A 21,772-nucleotide genomic window follows, 5' to 3' on the forward strand; every position below is an offset into this window, starting at 1 on the left:
GCGGTGCGGGGATGAGGGCAGGTGGCGGGGGGAGGGGTAGGGGTCGTTAGAACACCATAACCACCCTACACGCACCCTATCCAAGACTTTGAATAACGGTCGCATACTCAATCCCAATGTACTTTTAGCTGTTCTCAAACTCAACCAGACACAGACGACGATGCCCGCTAGCATCGCTTTCACTCTCTCTCAATGTGTCTACAAGATTGCGTCTATGATGATGTTTGTGCCCTGCCTGCGGCAGCATTAGCAGCATCTCGCGCTTCAACCTCCAACATTAACTCCTCCTCACTCTTCAACAAGGCCTCAGCCCTAAGCGGAGCTTCCTCAGGGCTTTCGATTGGATAGTCCAGCCTTGTCACTTGCCCACCTCTCAACAGTAGCGTCATCCTCTTAACATACCTCCTTCCCGGCTCTTCCTTCGCTTCGAACGTCGGTAGATGCAGGGCGCTGAGCAAATCTTGTTTTTCGTCGGACAACAAATCAAAGTTGAGTCCTAATCTTTGTTTTGCTTGCTTCTGTTCCGAGTGGGGTTGCGTTGAGAGTCCGAACACCACCAATCCCTTTTCCTTTGCGAGTAGATTCGGCAGGTGGGTGTTTAGGGCAGCCAAAGAACGAGTAGATCCAGATGCACCGGGGATAGAAGACCAAGAAGAAGGGGTGGTGCCAAGAGGGGTGGAGAGGGATGCGTGGAGGAACAAAAGTATTGGCTGTCGGAAAGATAGTGTGAATAGATCGACAGTGGTCCCTGAGGTCGAAGCTAAGTCGATTAGTGCTGGTAGCGGGTGGCCGAGCAGATGGAATGCACTCCGGTCTTGGACGATGCCGTTGCAAAGTGTCATTGTGGCAGTGTCTCTATGGTGGTTGTGATGTGATGATTGCCGGTTGGAAAGGGGTTGATGGAGTAACTTGTGTTGAAGTTTGGGTCCCGATAACTGGCGATCAGGGAGAGTCAGAGTACGATGTCACTACTACTTTTAAGGCAGAAACATATATACTCAATTGACTAAAAGAATGTGGCGAGGGCCTAGTGCTCTTGGCTTGATATATATACAAATTTGTGGCACATAGCCAAGTGTGATGCCGAGGGAAACAATCCAATATGATGATACATGCTGACATAAATGTAATTGGGACACGGAGGAGAAGATCTACACAAAGATCGTGTACAACACAGTCCTGCTCATTGTCAAGATGGATCATGAAGTAGGAGTGCTCCCACCTTTGGCATGTGCCACACATTTGTATATACAGTTGTGTCCAAAATTGCCCAGCATCTTTTAGGATAATTAAAAGCTCATCACCACACATCAACTTCACTTCTCAAGAGCTGGTATCCTCAATGAAGTGTAGCTTGTGACATATTGTTGGAAAGCTGAGATTGAGAGCTACAAGTACATATAAGTTTTGTTGTGATTGGACCACATTTGTGCACAGTGAAAGTTCCACGACTTTTTTTGAGTGTAAAGCTCCTTGTCACCGGAATAGGAATTCCGTTCTCCGAGTCCGGAGCATTTGGGAGTGAAAATGCTTATACTTCAGTGTTGTGTGAATTGGGTACACCAGCTAAGGGTCTAGCTGGTGTAGTGGTTTTGCTGCTCACTATGTTCGGTTTGGTTACCTGATTTCCTGATCCCATAACACTCCTCCTAAATTACTATATACTATACTTTAGTATTTTGTATGGCTCCCTTTTGCAACCCTTACAGCCTGTAACCTCCTGGGCATCAACTTTATGAGTGCCTGGACTGATTCCTTGGGAAAAGTTGCCCAAAACCTGTTGATAGCTGCAATGAGTTGAGCTTTATTGTTGATAGTATATCTTTGCTGATATAGCTGCTTTTTCAGCTGCTGCCACACATGTTCTATAGGATTCAGGTCTGGAGACATTGCAGGCCAGGGCAATACATTGAGTTTGACCTCCTCCAGGTACTCCTTGGCAACTTTGGCAGTGTGAGGGTGGCCATTGTCTTGCTGAAAGATCAATTTATCCCTTGGTGGAATTCTCTGTATATTCTTCCACTTCAAGATGCTACCAGGCACTGCTTCCTCCAGCAACTTGTCATGGGCCTGGATGTGCAAGAAGTAAGAAGATCCATCAACTCATATGAAGGGAGTGCAGGAATTGAGGAATCAGGCAGATTGTGGGATTTACAGCAGAATTCATTGAGATCTGTAGTAGAAATGGTTCTATGACAGATCCCATCAAGATCTGCATGAACAAGGATGATATCATGAATCCTGCTGAGATCAGTAGTAGGAGAGGTCATATAGCAGATTCCACGGAGATCAGTGACAAGGATGTTCATATGACAAATTCACATGTGAGGAGGACCAAGCTCTGCCAAGATGGGGACCAAGCTCAGAAACATGCAGCTGGTTACCACTCAGGGGTTCACAAGATAAGAGTCAGGAGAACAGTTGCTGGTTAGGAGGAAGGAGAGCTGTGTCATGGACACTGGTGTACAGGTCATGAGGAGGATGAGCTGTGTCAAAGAGGTCAACATACAGCTCAGGTAAGGATGGAGGGGATGTTACAGGGACTCCTGTATAGCACTCGACAAAGAGGGTACTCTCTGGAGAGAGAGCTGGAGCAGTGTCACAGGTGACACTGCATAAGATGTATATAAGCATACCTTCTTGTCATAGGTGGACAAGTGGATCCTCATCCACTCTACACCATATAACTAGTATTACTTCAAAAGTATAAGTACTCATTAGTTTCAGTCAGCATAGTTGCAATCAAGTAGATTGCTTCTCATTGTAGCATGTGTGTTGTATCACTGCTCACTGACATCCAAAGGCAGTTCATAGCAAACCAGCAGTCCAGATAAAGATAGAACCGAAGGCAGTTGTCCACTGCAGTCTGGGGATCACCTCAAGCACTTAGTTGACACACTGGACACTCATGTCAATGTCACCAGCAATCATATTCACACCAGACTTTGGTGTCAGTACAAGTTTACATTGTTATTGATCATGCTGAGCTACCTCTGGACAGAGTGTCCATGGCAGTCAGTCAAAACCTGCAATAGCAAAACCCTTACTGCAGTTCTGAGCGAGAAAAGTGATAGAGATGGCTCTACTACATATTTCGCCAAGAATCACAATACCACAAGCATTGTCATATAACTCGACAGGATTCATAATAGACACGACTCTATTACCGATCTAAGGTTTTGGGTGTGCGACCGCTTACACAACTCAATGTAACGCTCTGAATTTAGTTTGTCATTTATATAGACCATTAGACCTAGGCCTGCCCAGGTCATACACCCCCAAATCATGATGCTGTGGCCACCCCCCTGCAGTGTAGGTATATATATATCATAGTTGACATCCCTGGACCAGTATTGCTTTTCCAAGCCCTTTCCAATGTGTTGAACCTTGCATTCATCACTCCAGATGACATTCTTCCATTGTTCAACAGTCCAATGTCTATACTCCTTGGCAAACACCCTCCTTGCCTTCCTATGTTTATCTGTGAGCAAGGGTTTTCTTCTTTTTGCCCTAAACTTAAGTCCAGCTTGCTTCAGTGCACATGTAATGGTTTGTCTGGACAAACAAAGTTGATAGTGTCATAGCCAGTAGGCTAAAGCTTCAGTAGCTGAAGTATAAGAATTCTTGCTAATTCCTCTGGTGAGTAATGCCTGTTGGTGTGAGGAGAGGAGGAGGGGCCTCCCAGGGGTCCTTTTCACATATTCACTCTCTGGTACCCATTTTTCCAGTTCAGCAATGCTGGATTTGTTGATAGACAGTTTAGTTGCTATCTCCCTTGTTGAGAAACCTGCTTGGAGCAGCTCTTTGACCTGTAATAGGTGAGTGGTGGTGTATTTAGTCCTCCCCATATCGATTTTTTGCCCTCCTTGCCATATTGACAGCAGTATTGCCATATGATGTCCTAAGCTTGTCAAAACACCCTGAAACATCTTTGTTTATATCATACTACAATCATATGAAGTTTCAAGCATGGTCTATTAGCTCAATTCTGTGCAAAGCAATAAGTTACACAAGGTACAGAATTAATTGAGGAGGAGGAGGGGCTTCAAAGAGTGCCAACCTAAATTCCAGCATATTCTTTGGTGGGGCCACCCTTTTTTTCTCACATATTCTGATAGCAGGCTATCCAAGCTTTGCAACCATACCACACAAAGTGGGTGTTGTTAAAGAGAACAAAGAGTACTGGTCATCATCATGAAAAGGACCTGAGAACACCATATCAAATTAATTAGATGCTGGGCAATTTTGGATGTAACTGTATACCTAGCAGGGAGCTTGAGACCCTCGCCACACTAGGGGGTTTCAGTTTGTTTTTTTGCCCTCGAAAACTAGAGTCTTCGAATAGTGAAAAAAGGCCAGAAAATTGATGCCCCCAAATGTAAGCTGTGTTTTTAGAAAACTAATTTTAGAAGCCAAAAAGGGAGGGTAGTGTCAGCCAGAAAATGAAGCAGTTCCAAAATCCAAACCACCTATTCTGGAATCTGAACCACCTTGTAGCTCCACCATCTTTGACACTCTTGTCACACAATCAAAATAGATACAGTCATTATTAACACTGTTCATATTGCCATTGCTATGTCTGCAAAGTCTGTTGGACATCCACTGTATGCTGTGAGCCCTCCACCTGCTGCCTCTGCCTTCATCTTCATTGTCAAGATTCAGTTTGCCTGCTCTGCTGACCTAGGTGTGCATTATATGCCACAGTTGTCATAGCTTTCCTCCTTGATTTGGCCATGGTATCCTCAAATGGTCTGCCATTAGCAACAAAGAGAGCACTGAGCATCTCTTCCCTGAGATCCAGAGCCCAATCAGCACAGAACTTGTTCATCTGATTCTGTGACATACCTTGAGTAGCATCAGCAAACTCCTGCTCATATTGTGCTTGATTGTCTCATCACAGAATCCTGGCTTCCTCAGTTGCTTGATGGTATGAAGCGAGACTAGATGTGGCATCTGCAATGTCTTCTTCAGAGAATGACTGCAGGAGGTAATCTGCCATGTCATCTGGATGATCATATCGACTTGCAAAGGTATGAGCCACAATACATGCTTGGATAGTATATGCAGCCCATTCATGGTCTTCCTTGTGATAGAGATTGCCACAGTAACCCATTAGACATTGGAAGTGATTCTTGAGGTATGCAATGCCATGCTCAGCATGAATCCATATGTGAGAAAGGAAGTAGTTGAAGTATTGGATGTCATGACTCTTGCTAGCTGCATTGTTGTTGAAAGGGCCTACTGAGAAGGCAGAGAAGCTGAACCCAGCTTCAACCCATACAAACTCACCTTTGTCTAGATGAAGACAAGGCTTAGCCACAATCCCATTATCTCCTGATGCCCAAATGTGCAAGTCATGTGAAGAGCCTGGATGGCCAATGATGGATTTGACAATGTGAAGTGAGTGTGGAAGGAAGACCAGGGAAACATTGAACAAATAGTTGCCTTGATATGAGAAGTGCTCTCGAGCATGCAGAGCTGGCTTCCACGCAAGCTTGATGTGTGTGTCATGGGAACGGATGTGCAGGAAGATCTGGAATCATCTGAATAGTGGCACAGGAATCATGGAATTGGGCCAAACAAGAGTTTACAGTGGAGTTCACTGGCATCGGTAGTAGGTAAGGGTTACAACAGGTCTCCACTGAATTGGTAGTAGAGAAGGGTTACAACAGGTTCCAGCTGAATCGGTAGTAGAGATGGGTTATGGCAGGTCTCAGCTGAATCAGCACAAATGGGACTCTATGGTGATGCCTGCTGACATCAGTAACATTGTAATCACATGATGGGTCTCACAGGGGAACACTAAGATGACAATGGTAATGTGGATCACATGACAAAGAGTAGTGGCCAATAGGAGGTTGCCACTGGATGAAGTAGGGACCTCACATGACAATGAAGTTGATGCAAACAGATGGGCGCTAATGACAGGAGGGTGATGAATGGATGCAAGTCGCCACTCAGATGAGGTGGGAATTGTCAGCAGTCACGCACCCAAAACCTGATATCTGTAATAGAACTGCATCTATTACAAATTCTGTCGAGATATGTGACAACACTTGTGGTATTATGATTCTTGGTGAGATATGTAGTAGAGACATCTCTATCACTTTTCTCGCTCGAAGATGCAGTAATGGTTTTGCTATTGCAGGTTTTGACTAACTGCTGTGGACACTCCATCCAGAGGTAGCCCGGTGTCAGGGGTCTCGCGCCTGAAACCCAGGTCGGTCTGTCGAGATACTTGGTGACTATCAAACTGTGCAACAGCTATTGTCTCGGTATCGGTCTCGACGAGCTAGTTGTTTGGCAACTATCAAGTTGCGCGATGACAGCAGGTGGTGTTTGTTGTATATACTATCATAGGTTTCAGCTGACCTCTGTGGACACTCCATTCAGGGGTAGCTTGGCATGATCAATATCAATACATAGGTTGTGATGACACCAAGGTCTGGTGTGAGTGTTGATGATGATGAGGTTGATGGTGTTGGTGATGAGGCTGGTGAATGTTGATGATATGAGGTTGATGGTGTTGGTGGTAAGGTTGGTGGTGTCAACATGAGTGTCCAGTGTGTTGACTGATGCTTGGAGTGATCCCTGGACTGCAGTGGACTACTGCCTTCGGTTCTATCTTAATCCAGACTGCTGGTTCGCTATGAACCACCTTTGGACATCAGGTAGTGGTGATACAACACATGCACTACAGTGAGGAGCAATCTTGATAGATTACTACTATGCTGACTGAAACTAATGTATACTTATGCTGAAGTGATAACTAGTTATGATGTGTGTGGAGTGGATGAGGATCCACTCGACTTTTGATGATGAGAAAGTATGGTTATATACCTCTTCACAGCGTCGCCAGCAACGCTGCTCCTGCTCTCTCTCTCTCCAGAGAGTACCTTCTTCATTGAGTACTGTACAGGGGCCCCTCTAGCACTGCTCCTCCTCCTTGCTATCCTGCTTGCTTGGCACCCCTGTGCCTCCTGAGTGGTGTCGACTCCTTCGACACTGCTCCTCCTCCTCAGGACCTGCTTGCCAGTTCCCTATACACTGCTCCTTCTCCTTTGACTGGTGACAGTTCCTTTGACTCTTGTCTCTCGAGCCCCTGAGTGGTAACTGTCTGCATGCTCCTTGAGCTTGGTCCTCTTCGTGGCTGTGCCTGGCCCTCCTTGCATATGGGCTCGGTCCTCCTTTGCATGTGAGTCTGTAGGAGTCCATGGTCTCCATGGAGACTGCACTACGACCATGCTCTCTACTGGTATCGACTAGATCTCCGATACAAGATCGATCCATGGTGTCACCGGACACCAACTCTCCATCAATAGTTCTGCGAGCATGCAGGTATCTATTGGTACACACAATCTGGGTGTGGTTGAAGCTTCAGTGGCCGACACTGCTGACTATGACCTCATCCTGGGGTTCACTGAGCTACAGAGGCTCAAACCCACCATACAATGGGATACGGGCCAGCTGGAGTTCAAGACTCAGGAGCAGGACCGACCCCCAAGGAGACCCCCTGAAGCAGCAAGAGCAGGGGACCTAACCATGAGGAGACCAACCCTTCATGGTAACGAGTTTGTCTCAGCAGAGTGCATACTACGAGCAGCTCTGGAAGATGGACCCATAGGGTTCATGCTGTTGGAGGAGCCACCATCATCACTCCTGGCCTTTGGTTTTGTACCTACAGGTGCAGACAAAGGAGTCGAGATGGAGGTGGAGGTAGACAAGGTGGTGACGGCTGCAGACATACCAAAGCCATACCAATACCTGCGAGATGTGTTCAATGAGGTGGAAGTAGACAAGCTGCCCCATCATACCAAGCATGATCTCCACCTCGAGTTGATAGAAGGAGGTAAGCCACCTCAAGGGCCCCTATACCTCAAGGGACCCAAGGAGATGTCCGAGTTGAGGAGGTACTTGGATGAGAACCTCAAGAAGGGGTTCATAAGACCATCGAAGAGCCTGGCACGATCACCAGTGCTCTTTGTACCAAAGAAGGATGGAGGTCTCAGACTCTGTGTGGACTACAGAGGTCTCAACGAGATCACTGTCAAGAACAGGGCACCATTGCCCCTCATTGAGGAGCAGCTGTTCTTACTCAGGAAGGCAAGGATCTATACCAAGCTAGACCTTAGAGCAGCATACTGTCAGGGGTCTCGCGCCTGAAACCCAGGTCGGTCTGTCGAGATACTCGGTGACTATCAAACTGTGCGACAGCTATTGTCTCAGTATCAGTGACTATCAAGTTGCGCAGTGACAGCAGGTGGCGTTCGTTGTATATAATATCGTAGGTTTCGGCTGACCTCTGTGGACACTCCGTTCAGGGGTAGCTCAGCACGATCAATATCAATGCTTCGGTTATGATGACACCAAGGTCTGGTGTGAGTGTTGATGATGATGAGGTTGATGACGTTGGTGGTTGTCAGGGGTCTCGCGCCTGAAACCCAGGTCGGTCTGTCGAGATACTCGGTGACTATCAAACTGTGTGACAGCTATTGTCTCGGTATCGGTAACTATCAAGTTGTGCAGTGACAGCAGGTGGCGTTCGTTGTATATACTATCGTAGGTTTCGGCTGACCTCTGTGGACACTCTGTTCAGGGGTAGCTCGGCACAATCAATATCAATGTTATGATGACACCAAGGTCTGGTGTGAGTGTTGATGATGATGAGGTTGATGGTGTTGGTGATGAGATTGGTGGTGTCGATGATAATGAGGTTGATGGTGTTGGTGATAAGGTTGGTGGCATCAACACAAGTGTCCAGTGTGTTGACTTGATGCTTGAAGTGATCCCCAGACCGCAGTGGACTACTGCCTTCGGTTCTATCTTGATCTGGACCGCTAACCTGCTATGGGCGCCTTCGGACGTCAGGTAGTGGTGATACAACACACACACTACGATGAGGAGCAACCTTGATAGATTGCTGCTATGCTGACTGAAACTAATGTATACTTATGCTGAAGTGATAACTAGTTATATGGTGAGTAGAGTGGATGAGGATCCACTCGACCTATGATGATGAGAAAGCATGGTTATATACCTCTACTCAGCATCGCCAGCGATGCTGCTCCTGCTCTCTCTCTCCAGAGAGTACCTTCTTCATCGAGTACTGCTCAGGGGCCTCTCCTGCTTGGCACCCCTGTGCCTCTTGAGCTGTGTCGACTCCTTCGACACTGCTCCTCCTCCTCATGACCTGATGTCAACTCCTTCGACACTGCTCCTCCTCCTCATGACCTGGTGTCGACTCCTTCGACACTGCTCCTCCTCCTTTGATCAGTGACAGTTCCTTTGGCTCTTGTCTCTCGAGCCCCTGAGTGGTAACCATCTGCATGCTCCTTGAGCTTGGTCCTCTTCGTGGCTGTGTCTGCTCCTTGAGCTTGGCCCTCCTCATGGCTGTGCCTGGCCCTCCTTGCATGTGGCTTGTGTCCTCCTTTGCATGTGAGTCTGTAGGAGTCCATGGTCTCCATGGAGACTGCACTATGACCATGCTCTCTACTGGTATCGACTAGATCTTCGATACCTGTGCTCCTTCCATATGAACCAGTGACCCTCCTGCTTCTTGAGCATCTAGGCCCATGACACATACAACCTCATCCGGATTGCTAAAGGAGATGAATGGAAGACAGCTTTTGGCACTCAGTTGGGACTCTATGAGTACCTAGTGATGCCCTTTGGCCTAGCCAATGCTCCAGCTCACTTCCAGTCGTTCATCAACAACATCTTCCGAGACATCATTGGAGTATATGTAGTGGTATACCTAGATGACTTCCTGATCTTCAGTGACACTGAGGAGGTACATGTGAAGCATGTCACTGAGGTCCTCACTCGCTTAAGGAGCAACAGGCTCTTTGCTAAGCTGTCAAAGTGTGAGTTCCACACCAAGACAGTCGAGTTCCTGGGGTACATCATCAAGCCAACGGGCATAGAGATGGACCCAGAAAAGGTGCGCACTGTCAAGGAGTGGCCAATGCCAGAGTCAATCCATGACATCCAAAGGTTCCTGGGTTTTGCCAACTTCTATCGAAGGTTCATAGCCCACTTTGCTTGCATAGCCAAGCCATTGACATCACTGGTAAAGCCTATAGAATGGTTCAAGAAGTTCGAGCTACCAGAGGAGGCCCAACAGGCCTTCCACAAGCTCATCCAGGCCTTCACATCAGCAGGAGTGCTTCAGCACTTTGACTACCACCTTCCAACAAGGTTGGAAACTGATGCAAGTGACTTTGCTATAGCAGGAGTACTCAAGCAGGAGCATGAAGGACAATGGCATCCAGTGGCCTTCTACTCTAGGAAGATGTCTTCTGCCAAGAAGAACTATGAGATCCATGACAAGGAGCTCCTAGCTGTAGTCACCTGCCTCACTCAGTGGCGACACATGCTAGCTGGACTACCAAGCCAACTGGTCATCCTCACTGACCATGAAGCCCTCAAGTACTTCAAGTCTCAGAGATGCATCACAGGTCGACAGGCTCGATGGGCAATACTACTAGCAGACTTCGACTTCATATTGCAGTATCAACCAGGAGACAAAGGTGGTGAACCCGATGCTCTCACCAGAAGGACAGACATGCAACCAGCTGGTGAAGAGCAGGATCACAATGTGAGGCAACTACTGCCTCCTCGAGTGTTCAAGGAGACAGCAGACCATGACTCGACCCTAGTGGCACCTATGCTCTTGATGGAGTCCATAGCATCAAAAGGTCTCAAAGACCTGGTCAAGATTGTCATGGGCCTGGATGCTCAAGAAGCAGGAGGGTCATGGGTTCATATGGAAGGAGCACAGGTATCGAAGACCTAGTCGACACCAGTAGAGAGCATGGTCGTAGTGCAGTCTCCATGGAGACCATGGACTCCTATGGATTCACATGCAAAGGAGAACCGAGCCACATGCGAGGAGGACCAGGCACAGCCACGAGGAGGACCAAGCTCAAGGAGCAGGCACAGCCACGAAGAGGACCAAGCTCAAGGAGCATGCAGATGGTTACCACTCAGGGGCTCGAGAGACAGGAAGTCGACACAGGTCATGAGGAGGAGGAGCAGTGTCGAAGGAGTCGACACCACTCAAGAGGAACAGGGGTGCCAAGCAGGAGAGGCCCCTGAGCAGTACTCGATGAAGAAGGTGTCAGGGGTCTCGCGCCTGAAACCCAGGTCAGTCTGTCGAGATACTCGGTGACTATTAAACTGTGTGACAGCTATTGTCTCGGTATCGGTGACTATCAAGTTGTGCAGTGACAGCAGGTGGCGTTCGTTGTATATACTATCGTAGGTTTCGGCTGACCTCTGTGGACACTCCGTTCAGGGGTAGCTCGGCACGATCAATATCAATGTTATGATGACACCAAGGTCTGGTGTGGGTGTTGATGATGATGAGGTTGATGGTGTTGGTGATGAGATTGGTGGCGTCAACACGAGTGTCCAGTGTGTTGACTTGATGCTTGAAGTGATCCCCGGACCGCAGTGGACTACTGCCTTCGGTTCTATCTATATCCGGACCGCTAACCTGCTATGGGCGCCTTCGGATGTCAGGTAGTGGTGATACAACACACACACTACGATGAGGAGCAACCTTGATAGATTGCTGTGTCAGGGGTCTCGCGCCTGAAACCCAGGTCGGTCCGTCGAGATACTCGGTGACTATCAACTGTGTGACAGCTATTGTCTCGGTATCGGTGACTATCAAGTTGTGCAGTGACAGCAGGTGGCGTTCGTTGTATATACTATCGTAGGTTTCGGCTGACCTCTGTGGACACTCCGTTCAGGGGTAGCTCGGCACGATCGATATCAATGTTATGATGACACCAAGGTCTGGTGTGAGTGTTGATGATGATGAGGTTGATGGTGTTGGTGATGAGATTGGTGATGTCGATGATAATGAGGTTGATGGTGTTGGTGATAAGGTTGGTGGCGTCAACACGAGTGTCCAGTGTGTTGACTTGATGCTTGAAGTGATCCCCGGACCGCAGTGGACTACTGCCTTCGGTTCTATCTATATCCGGACCGCTAACCTGCTATGGGCGCCTTCGGACGTCAGGTAGTGGTGATACAACACACACACTACGATGAGGAGCAACCTTGATAGATTGCTGCTATGCTGACTGAACTAATGTATACTTATGCTGAAGTGATAACTAGTTATGGTGAGTAGAGTGGATGGGGATCCACTCGACCTATGATGATGAGAAAGCATGGTTATATACCTCTTCACAGCATTGCCAGCGATGCTGCTCCTGCTCTCTCTCCAGAGAGTACCTTCTTCATCGAGTATTGCTCAGGGGCCTCTCCTGCTTAGCACCCCTGTGCCTCTTGTCGACACTGCTCCTCCTCCTCATGACCTGGTGTCGACTCCTTCGACACTGCTCCTCCTCCTTTGATCAGTGACAGTTCCTTTGGCTCTTGTCTCTCGAGCCCCTGAATGGTAACCATCTGCATGCTCCTTGAGCTTGGTCCTCTTCGTGGCTTGTGCTTGGCCCTCCTTTGCATGTGAGTCCATAGAAGTCCATGGTCTCCATGGAGACTGCACTACGACCATGCTCTCTACTGGTGTCGACTAGGTCTTCGATACCTGTGCTCCTTCCATATGAACCCATGACCCTCCTGCTTCTTGAGCATCCAGGCCCATGACACTACCCCCCTCTTAAGAGCCGAGCTCCGTCGAGGCATGCTCTGGTCTGGTTCATGCTGACTCCTCCTCCTTGACAACGTCGCCAACATCATCCTTCCTCCTTCTCTCAACGTCATCCTCCTTCCTCTTCTCAACGTCATCCTCCTTCCTCTTCTTCTCTCTACTCCTCCTGTTCTCTCCTCCTCTCTCCACTCTGTCTACTCACTCGTCCCCCCTCCGACACCTCATACTCCTGGATGAGGTCGGGACAGTTGAGGTTCTCTACTGGTTCCCATGAAGCAGCTTCCTCTGAGTACCCTCTCCACAACACCTTGTACTCCGTAGTCCCATTGTGTGAACGCTTGTCGATGAGTGCTTCGACTTCGAAGTCGAGGTCCTCATCTGGAAGTGATGGAATGATGGGCTGTTCAGCACGTTGAGGAAGAGAACTTGTTCTTGCTGGCTCGAGCATGGAGACATGGAACACATCATGCACCCTAAGGTTTGCTGGCAATGTGATTCGATAAGCTCGGCGTCCTACCCGTTCCTGAACTGGGTAGGGTCCTGCAAACCGGGTGTCTAACTTGGGTGTGGGTCTCCTTGTCTTCCAGTTTCGTCGGTTGATATAGACCATATCACCCACCTTAAACTCGATGTCCTTGTGCTTCCTGTTATACTGGTTTACTGATCTACGTTGTGCCTCTCTGATCTGCTCCTGGAGGTACTTGCAACGCTCCTTTCCATCCATGAGGTACTCGAAGCGACCTGGATCATTGACTCCTAGTCGTTGAGGGATGTCAGGATGAGCTTTGGGGTTCCATCCATAGCATGCAAAGAATGGTGAGACACCAATGCTGTTGTGGACCGTGTTGTTGTATACAAAGGCCGCAGTGTCCAGCAGGTTGGCCCAGTCATTCTGCTCATAGTTGCAGTACATCCTGAGATATTGCTCTATGACCTGATTGACTCTCTCTGTCTGACCATCAGTTTGAGGATGGTAAGCCGTGCTAAGTGAGTGCTTCACACCCATTTGCTCTGCAAATGCCTTCCATGCTCCTGATATGAACTGCCTGCCTCGGTCCGAGACCATGTGATCTGGATATCCGAAGAGTCTAACCATGTGTCCATATAGCAATACTGCAGTCTGTTTGGCTGTGACTGTCTTATGGGTTGGAGCTAGTATGGCAAACTTGGTTAACCTGTCGACGATGACTAGTATAGAGTCATAGGTCTTGGAGTCATACTTCTTTGATGGTGGTAGTCCTTCAATGAAGTCGAGGGATATGGAGCCCCAGGGCCTGTCTGGGGTTGCTAGTGGCTGTAGCAAACCATATGGACGATGACGAGGAGCTTTGTACCTAGCACATACAGGACAACTTGCTACATAGTCTGCAATCCAAGCTGTCATGTTTGGCCACCAGTAATGTCGTTGAGCTGCCTTGATGGTAGCATCTCTTCCTACGTGTCCAGCAGTGATACCATCATGACATTGGGTCATCACCATGAATCGCAGATGCTCTACAGAGAGAGACTGTCCATCTACCTCTTTGGCACTCCTTGAGTGTCGGTTGTTGGTCCTCCCTGGCATGATCACCTTGGGGATAACCAACCTTCCTCCACTGTACCATAGGTCATCCTTGAGTTCGAAAGGCTTCTTCCTATGTATCTCCTGTAGCTCTTGGTCTAAAGGCTGGAAGATCTTGACCAGGTCTTTGAGACCTTTTGATGCTATGGACTCCATCGAGATCATGGGGGCCACTAGGAGCGAGTCATGGTCTGCTGTCTCCTTGAACACTCGAGGAGGCAGTAGTTGCCTCACATTGTGATCCTGCTCTTCACCAGCTGGTTGCATGTCTGTCCTTCTGGTGAGAGCATCGGGTTCACCACCTTTGTCGCCTGGTCGATACTGCAATATGAAGTCGAAGTCTGCTAGTAGTATGGCCCATCGAGCCTGTCGACCTGTGATGCGTCTCTGTGACTTGAAGTACTTGAGGGCTTCATGGTCAGTGAGGATGACCAGTTGGTTCGGTAGTCCAGCTAGCATGTGTCGCCACTGAGTGAGGCAGGCGACCACAGCTAGGAGCTCCTTATCATGGATCTCATAGTTCTTCTCGGCAGAAGACATCTTCCTAGAGTAGAAGGCTGTCAGGGGTCTCGCGCCTGAAACCCAGGTCGGTCTGTCGAGGTACTCGGTGACTATCAAACTGTGCGACAGCTATTGTCTCGAGATACTCGGTGACTATCAAGTTGTGCAGTGACAGCAGGTGGCGTTTGTTGTATATCCTATCGTAGGTTTCGGCTGACCTCTGTGGACACTCCGTTCAGGGGTAGCTCGGCACGATCGATATCAATGTTATGATGACACCAAGGTCTGGTGTGAGTGTTGATGATGATGAGGTTGATGGTGTTGGTGATAAGGTTGGTGGCGTCAACACGAGTGTCCAGTGTGCTGACTAATGCTGAGTGATCCCCGGACCGCAGTGGACTACTGCCTTCGGTTCTATCTATATCCGGACCGCTGCCTGCTATGGGCGCCTACGGATTGTCAGGTAGTGGTGATACAACACACGCACTACGATGAGGAGCAATCTTGATGGATTGCTGCTATGCTGACTGTTAACTAATGAGTACTTGTGTTTCTAAGTATTGACTAGTTATATGGTGAGTAGAGTGGATGGGCTCCACTCGGCCTATGATGATGAGAAAGCATGGTTATATACCTCTTCACAGTATCGCCAGCGATGCTGCTCCTGCTCTCTCTCCAGAGAGTGCCTTCTTCATCGAGTACTGCTCAGGGGCCTCTCCTGCTTGGCACCCCTGTGCCTCTTGAGCTGTGTCGACTCCTTCGACACTGCTCCTCCTCCTCATGAGCTATGTCGACTCCTTCGACACTGCTCCTCTTCCTCATGAGTTGTGTCGACTCCATCGACACTGCTCCTCCTCCTCATGAGCTGCTTGCCGGTTACCAGTGACCTCTTGTCAGCAGGCCGGTCCTTTATGACGTGCTTGGGCCTCCTTGCATACAGGCCGGTCCTCCATGACGTGCTTGGACCTCCTTGCATACAGGCCGGTCAAGTTGCTCTCCCACTACGCCTGCTACTACTCTCCAGCTAGGCCTCCGGCCTCTTGCTCAACCATCCTTAGGCCTGCTATGGTGGTCTTCCTTTATGACCCGAGCCTTGGTACTCTATGCTCCCCTTCTATGAACCTCCATGCCCGTGTCCTAAGGCCTATGACACTACCCCCCTCTTAAGAGCCGAGCTCCGTTGAGGCTAGTCATGCTTCTGTGTCTGGTTCATACTAGCTCCACTCCTCCTACTCCTCCTCCTGCTCATACTAGCTCCTCTCCTCCTACTCCTCCTCCTGCTCTCTCCTCCTTCTTCTGCTCACTCGTCCCCCCTCCGACACCTCATACTCCTGGATGAGGTCGGGACAGTTGAGGTTCTCTACTGGTTCCCATGAAGCAGCTTCCTCTGAGTACCCTCTCCACAACACCTTGTACTCCGTAGTCCCATTGAATGAGCGCTTGTCAATGAGTGCTTCTACTTCGAAGTCGAGGTCTTCATCAGGAAGTGATGGTATGATTGGCTGGTCTGTCCTGTGAGGAAGTGAGCTAGTCTTTGCTGGCTCGAGCATGGAGACATGGAACACATCATGAACCCTAAGGTTTGCTGGCAATGTGATCCTGTATGCTCGGCGTCCTACTCGTTCCTGGACTGGATAGGGTCCTGCAAACCGGGTATCCAGCTTTGGTGTAGGTCGCCTGGTCTTCCAGTTCCGGCGGTTGATATAGACCATATCACCCACCTTAAACTCGATGTCCTTGTGCTTCCTGTTATACTGGTCCACTGTCCGACGCTGTGCCTCCCTGATCTGCTCCTGAAGATACTTGCAACGCTCCTTCCCATCCATGAGGTACTCGAAGCGACCTGGATCATTGACTCCTAGTCGTTGAGGGATGTCAGGATGAGCTTTGGGGTTCCATCCATAGCATGCAAAGAATGGTGAGACACCAATGCTGTTGTGGACCGTGTTGTTGTATACGAAGGCTGCAGTGTCCAGCAGGTCTGCCCAGTCGTTCTGCTCATAGTTGCAGTACATCCTTAGGTACTGCTCCACGACCTGATTGACTCTCTCTGTCTGACCATCAGTTTGAGGATGATAAGCCGTGCTAAGTGAGTGCTTCACACCCATCTGCTCTGCAAAGGCTTTCCATGCTCCTGATATGAACTGCCTGCCTCGGTCCGAGACCATGTGATCAGGGTAACCGAAGAGTCTAACCATGTGTCCATATAGCAACACTGCAGTTTGTTTGGCCGTGACTGTCTTATGGGTCGGGGCCAGGATGGCAAACTTGGTCAGCCTATCGACAATGACGAGGATGGAGTCATAGTTCTTTGAAGGTGGTAGTCCTTCAATGAAGTCGAGGGATATCGAGCCCCAGGGCCTGTCTGGTGTGGCAAGTGGCTGTAGAAGGCCATACGGACGATGACGAGGAGCTTTGTACCTCGCACAAACTGGACAGCTAGCTACATAGTCAGCAATCCAAGCTGTCATGCTTGGCCACCAGTAGTGCCGTTGAGCTGCCTTGATGGTAGCATCTCTTCCTACATGTCCGGCAGTAACACCATCATGACATTGAGTCATCACCATGAATCGCAGGTGCTCTACAGAGAGAGACTGTCCATCTACTTCCTTGGCACTCCTTGAGTGTCGGTTGTTAGTCCTCCCTGGCATGGTCACCTTGGGGATGACTAACCTTCCTCCACTGTACCATAGGCCGTCCTTGAGCTCGAAGGGCTTCTTCGAGTGTATCTCCTGTAGCTCTTGATCTAAGGGCTGGAAGATCTCGACCAGGTCTTTGAGCCCTTTTGATGCTATGGACTCCATCGAGAGCATGGGAGCCAATAGGATCGAGTCATGGTCCGCTGTTTCCGCAAACACCCGAGGAGGCAGTAGTTGCCTCACATTGTGATCCTGCTCTTCACCAGCTGGTTGCATGTCTGCCCTTCTGGTGAGAGCATCGGGTTCACCACCTTTGTCTCCTGGTCGATACTGCAGGATGAAGTCGAAGTCTGCTAGTATCATTGCCCATCGAGCCTGTCGGCCAGTGATGCGTCGCTGGGACTTGAAGTACTTGAGGGCTTCATGGTCCGTGAGGATGACTAGTTGACTAGGTAGTCCAGCTAGCATGTGTCGCCACTGAGTGAGGCAGGCGACCACAGCTAGGAGCTCCTTATCATGGATCTCGTAGTTCTTCTCGGCAGACGACATCTTCCTGGAGTAGAAGGCCACTGGGTGCCATCGTCCTTCATGCTCCTGTTTGAGTACTCCTGCTATAGCAAAGTCACTTGCATCGGTCTCCAACCTTGTTGGAAGATGGTAGTCGAAGTGCTGAAGCACTCCTGCTGATGTGAACGCCTGAATGAGCTGATGGAAGGCTTGTTGGGCCTCCTCCGGCAACTCAAACTTCTTGAAGCGTTCCGTCGGCTTCACCAGTGATGTCAATGGCTTGGCTATCCGAGCGAAGTGAGCTATGAATCTCCTGTAGAAGTTAGCAAAACCCAGGAACCGTTGGATGTCATGGATAGACGCCGGCATCGGCCATTCCTTGACAGTCCGTATCTTTTCTGGGTCCATCTCAATACCCGTTGGCTTGATGATGTAACCTAGGAACTCCACCGTCTTGGTGTGGAACTCACACTTGGACAGCTTAGCAAAGAGCCTGTTGCTCCTTAAGCGAGTGAGGACCTCGGTGACATGCTTCACATGTACCTCCTCAGTGTCACTGAAGATCAGGAAGTCATCCAAGTATACTACCACATATACTCCAATGATGTCTCGGAAGATGACATTGATGAATGATTGGAAGTGAGCCGGAGCATTGGCTAGGCCGAAGGGCATCACTAGGTACTCATAGAGTCCCAACTGAGTGCCAAACGCTGTCTTCCATTCATCTCCTTTAGCAACCCGGATGAGGTTGTATGCTGCTCTAAGGTCTAGCTTGGTATAGATCCTTGCCTTCCTGAGCAAGAACAGCTGCTCCTCGATGAGGGGCAATGGTGCTCTGTTCTTGATAGTGATCTCGTTGAGACCTCTGTAGTCGACACAGAGTCTGAGACCTCCATCCTTCTTTGGTACGAAGAGCACTGGTGATCGTGCTGGGCTCTTCGATGGTCTTATGAACCCCTTCTCGAGGTTCTCATCCAAGTACCTCCTCAACTCGGACATCTCCTTGGGTCCCTTAAGGTATAGAGGCCCTTGAGGTGGCTTGCCTCCTTCTATCAACTCGAGGTGGAGATCATGCTCGGTATGATGGGGCAGCTTGTCTGCTTCCACCTCATCGAACACATCTCTCAAGTGTTGGTATGGCTTTGGTATGTCCGCAGCCGTCACCACCTTGTCCACCTCCACCTCCATCTCGATTCCTTTGTCGGTGCCTGTAGGTACGAAACCAAAGGCCGGGAGTGATGATGGTGGTTCCTCCAACAGCATGAACCCTATGGGTCCATCTTCCAGAGCTGCTCGTAGTATGCGCTCTGCTGAGACAAACTCATTACCATGAAGGGTTGGTCTCCTCATGGTTAGGTCCCCTGCTCCTGCTGCTTCAGGGGGTCTCTTCGGGGGTCGGTCCTGCTCCTGAGTCTTGAACTCCAGCTGGCCCGTATCCCATCGTATGGTGGGCTTGAGCTTCCTTAGCTCAGTGAACCCTAGGATGAGGTCGTAGTCGGCAGTGTTGGCCACTGAAGCTTCGACCACACCCAGATTGTGGTTACCAATAGTTACCTGCATGCTCGCAGCACTATTGATGGATAGCTGGTGTCCGGTGACACCATGGATCGATCTTGTTTTTATGGGTTTTGTTGGTATTTGGTACTTACTAATGAAAGAATCTGAAACTATGGACAAACCAGCACCGGTATCAGCTAGTATTCGAGCAGGATGGTCTTGAACCATTCCAGAGAGCTCCAGTACTGCTTTGCCTCCACTGGTCGAGAAACATACTTGACAATCTTGATATATACAGAGTGATGGCGAGGAGGTTTGTAGAGCAATGCATGCCATCAGTGCATCACCCCACTGACGTTTCCCTCGTCATCATCATCGTCTTGCTCCTCCTCGTGATCGAAGTCCGAGTCCATATGCTGCTGATAAGGCCGGAGGTCCATGTCCTCCTGCTCTGGCTCGGTATTGCCTGAGCGGCCATCTCCAGAGTCGGAGGCCTCGTCGAGGGGGTCCTTGGTGACGACCATGACCTTTGGTCCCATAGGTCGTGATCCCAGAGAGTCTACCCTCCTGCTAGGGCAGCTCCTGGCCCAGTGTCCGATACCATTGCACAAATGGCAGGTGTTGTTGCTGCCTCCTGATGGTGCCGGGGTTCCTTTTGGAGCTGGAGTGGGTTGATGGGGAGGAGGACGGTTGTTTGAGTGGGGAAGGGGTTGGGTGGAGTGTCGCGTCGGATAAGGTTGTGGCGGTCGATAAGGTTGAGACGGAAGATAAGGTGGAGCCGGTGATCGAGTTGAATAAGGTTGCGCAGCTGATCGCCGAACAGGAATTGAACTCTGAATTGGCCGAGTTCCTGGAGATGACGCGTTGTTTGCTTGCACGTGTCTAGCTGAGGCCTGCTGCAACAGCATCCTTTGTCGGTCGATCTCTTCGACTTCCCGGAACCACTCCCATAGCTCCTTCGGTGGATTCCGTTCAAACTTCTCCTGTATGCTGCGAGTAAGGCTTCCTCTGAAGAGGTCAATGGTTAGCTCGTTGTCTCCTAGGTTGACCTGTCCTTCCAAGTCTCTGAACTGCTCTACGTGTCGTGTGGCAGCTCCTGGTGCATCACTAGTGAGTCTGAGAGCTAGCAGCTTGTTGTAAGCCTCCATCCTAGCATTCCGGGGGTTGAACTGTTCAGCTAGTCGTTTGGTGAAGAACTGCCAGTCATTGAATAGCCTCCCTTCTCTAGCTCTATCAAAGCGTAGCTTTGAGGTCCACCACTCTCGAGCAGTGCCTTCCAATTGAGAACCCAGGTGGTTGATCATCCGGGTGTGCTCGTAGACTTGGTTGAACCTAAACCAAGCTTCGGCTTCTAGAATGTAGATCTCGATGTCTCGGGGATTGAACTTTGGGAACGGGGTTGCAATGGGCTTTGAACGATCTGCCATGATGCTTGCCTCCTCCTCCTGGTCCTGAACATAAGGGTCCACTCGGCTCCTGCTGTAGGGGTCCTTGGTCTTGAGATACTTCGGCCCGGTGGGGGAAGCATACTTCTCATAGTTGGTCTCAGCATGCTCATTCAAGTTGAATGAGACTGATGGTCTTGATCGTGGCGCCAGAGTAGGAGTATGGGGGTCTCCTATCATGGATTCATCTCCTCCTCCTGCTTGGTCTTCTGAGTGAGAGAGGTCCGTTGCCTCCTCAGTCAGATGAGCTCGTCGTAGTCGTTCCTCCCGATGGCTTTGTCTGGACAGCTCTAGCTGAGCTTCCATTAGTGCTAGTAGCCGGTCTAGCTTGTTGTTAAGGTCCTGATCCGTCATGGTGATCGTGAGGAGCTGCTTGAACGATCCACTCTAATGTCAGGGGTCTCGCGCCTGAAACCCAGGTCGGTCTGTCGAGGTACTCGGTGACTATCAAACTGTGCGACAGCTATTGTCTCGAGATACTCGGTGACTATCAAGTTGTGCAGTGACAGCAGGTGGCGTTTGTTGTATATCCTATCGTAGGTTTCGGCTGACCTCTGTGGACACTCCGTTCAGGGGTAGCTCGGCACGATCGATATCAATGTTATGATGACACCAAGGTCTGGTGTGAGTGTTGATGATGATGAGGTTGATGGTGTTGGTGATAAGGTTGGTGGCGTCAACACGAGTGTCCAGTGTGCTGACTAATGCTGAGTGATCCCCGGACCGCAGTGGACTACTGCCTTCGGTTCTATCTATATCCGGACCGCTGCCTGCTATGGGCGCCTACGGATTGTCAGGTAGTGGTGATACAACACACGCACTACGATGAGGAGCAATCTTGATGGATTGCTGCTATGCTGACTGTTAACTAATGAGTACTTGTGTTTCTAAGTATTGACTAGTTATATGGTGAGTAGAGTGGATGGGCTCCACTCGGCCTATGATGATGAGAAAGCATGGTTATATACCTCTTCACAGTATCGCCAGCGATGCTGCTCCT

The 21,772-nt window shown here is 49.6% G+C and overlaps 4 protein-coding genes across 4 annotated transcripts; 1 reads left to right on the forward strand and 3 right to left on the reverse strand.

Moving 5' to 3' along the window:
• Positions 1-212: 212 nt before the first annotated feature.
• Positions 213-842, reverse strand: UHO2_04370 (uncharacterized protein; the record flags this gene model as incomplete). Its single annotated transcript, XM_041556043.1, has 1 exon — positions 213-842. One exon carries the CDS (start codon positions 840-842, stop codon positions 213-215), a length of 630 nt encoding a protein of 209 aa, XP_041411977.1.
• Positions 843-7,332: 6,490 nt separating this feature from the next.
• On the forward strand, positions 7,333-8,163 carry UHO2_04371 (uncharacterized protein; the record flags this gene model as incomplete). Its single annotated transcript, XM_041556044.1, has 1 exon — positions 7,333-8,163. One exon carries the CDS (start codon positions 7,333-7,335, stop codon positions 8,161-8,163), a length of 831 nt encoding a protein of 276 aa, XP_041411978.1.
• Positions 8,164-12,779: 4,616 nt separating this feature from the next.
• On the reverse strand, positions 12,780-14,723 carry UHO2_04372 (uncharacterized protein; the record flags this gene model as incomplete). The annotated part of the gene is made up of 1 exon (XM_041556045.1): positions 12,780-14,723. The coding sequence occupies one exon, from the start codon at positions 14,721-14,723 to the stop codon at positions 12,780-12,782; it is 1,944 nt and encodes a 647-aa protein (XP_041411979.1).
• A 1,226-nt stretch (positions 14,724-15,949) lies between these two features.
• Positions 15,950-21,126, reverse strand: UHO2_04373 (uncharacterized protein; the record flags this gene model as incomplete). Its single annotated transcript, XM_041556046.1, has 2 exons — positions 15,950-19,414; positions 19,675-21,126. The coding sequence occupies 2 exons, from the start codon at positions 21,124-21,126 to the stop codon at positions 15,950-15,952; spliced, it is 4,917 nt and encodes a 1,638-aa protein (XP_041411980.1).
• Between the last annotated feature and the right edge of the window lie 646 nt (positions 21,127-21,772).

This window comes from Ustilago hordei (assembly GCF_900519145.1).
Source record: "Ustilago hordei strain Uho2 genome assembly, contig: UHO2_contig_08, whole genome shotgun sequence".
NCBI lineage: Eukaryota > Fungi > Basidiomycota > Ustilaginomycetes > Ustilaginales > Ustilaginaceae > Ustilago > Ustilago hordei.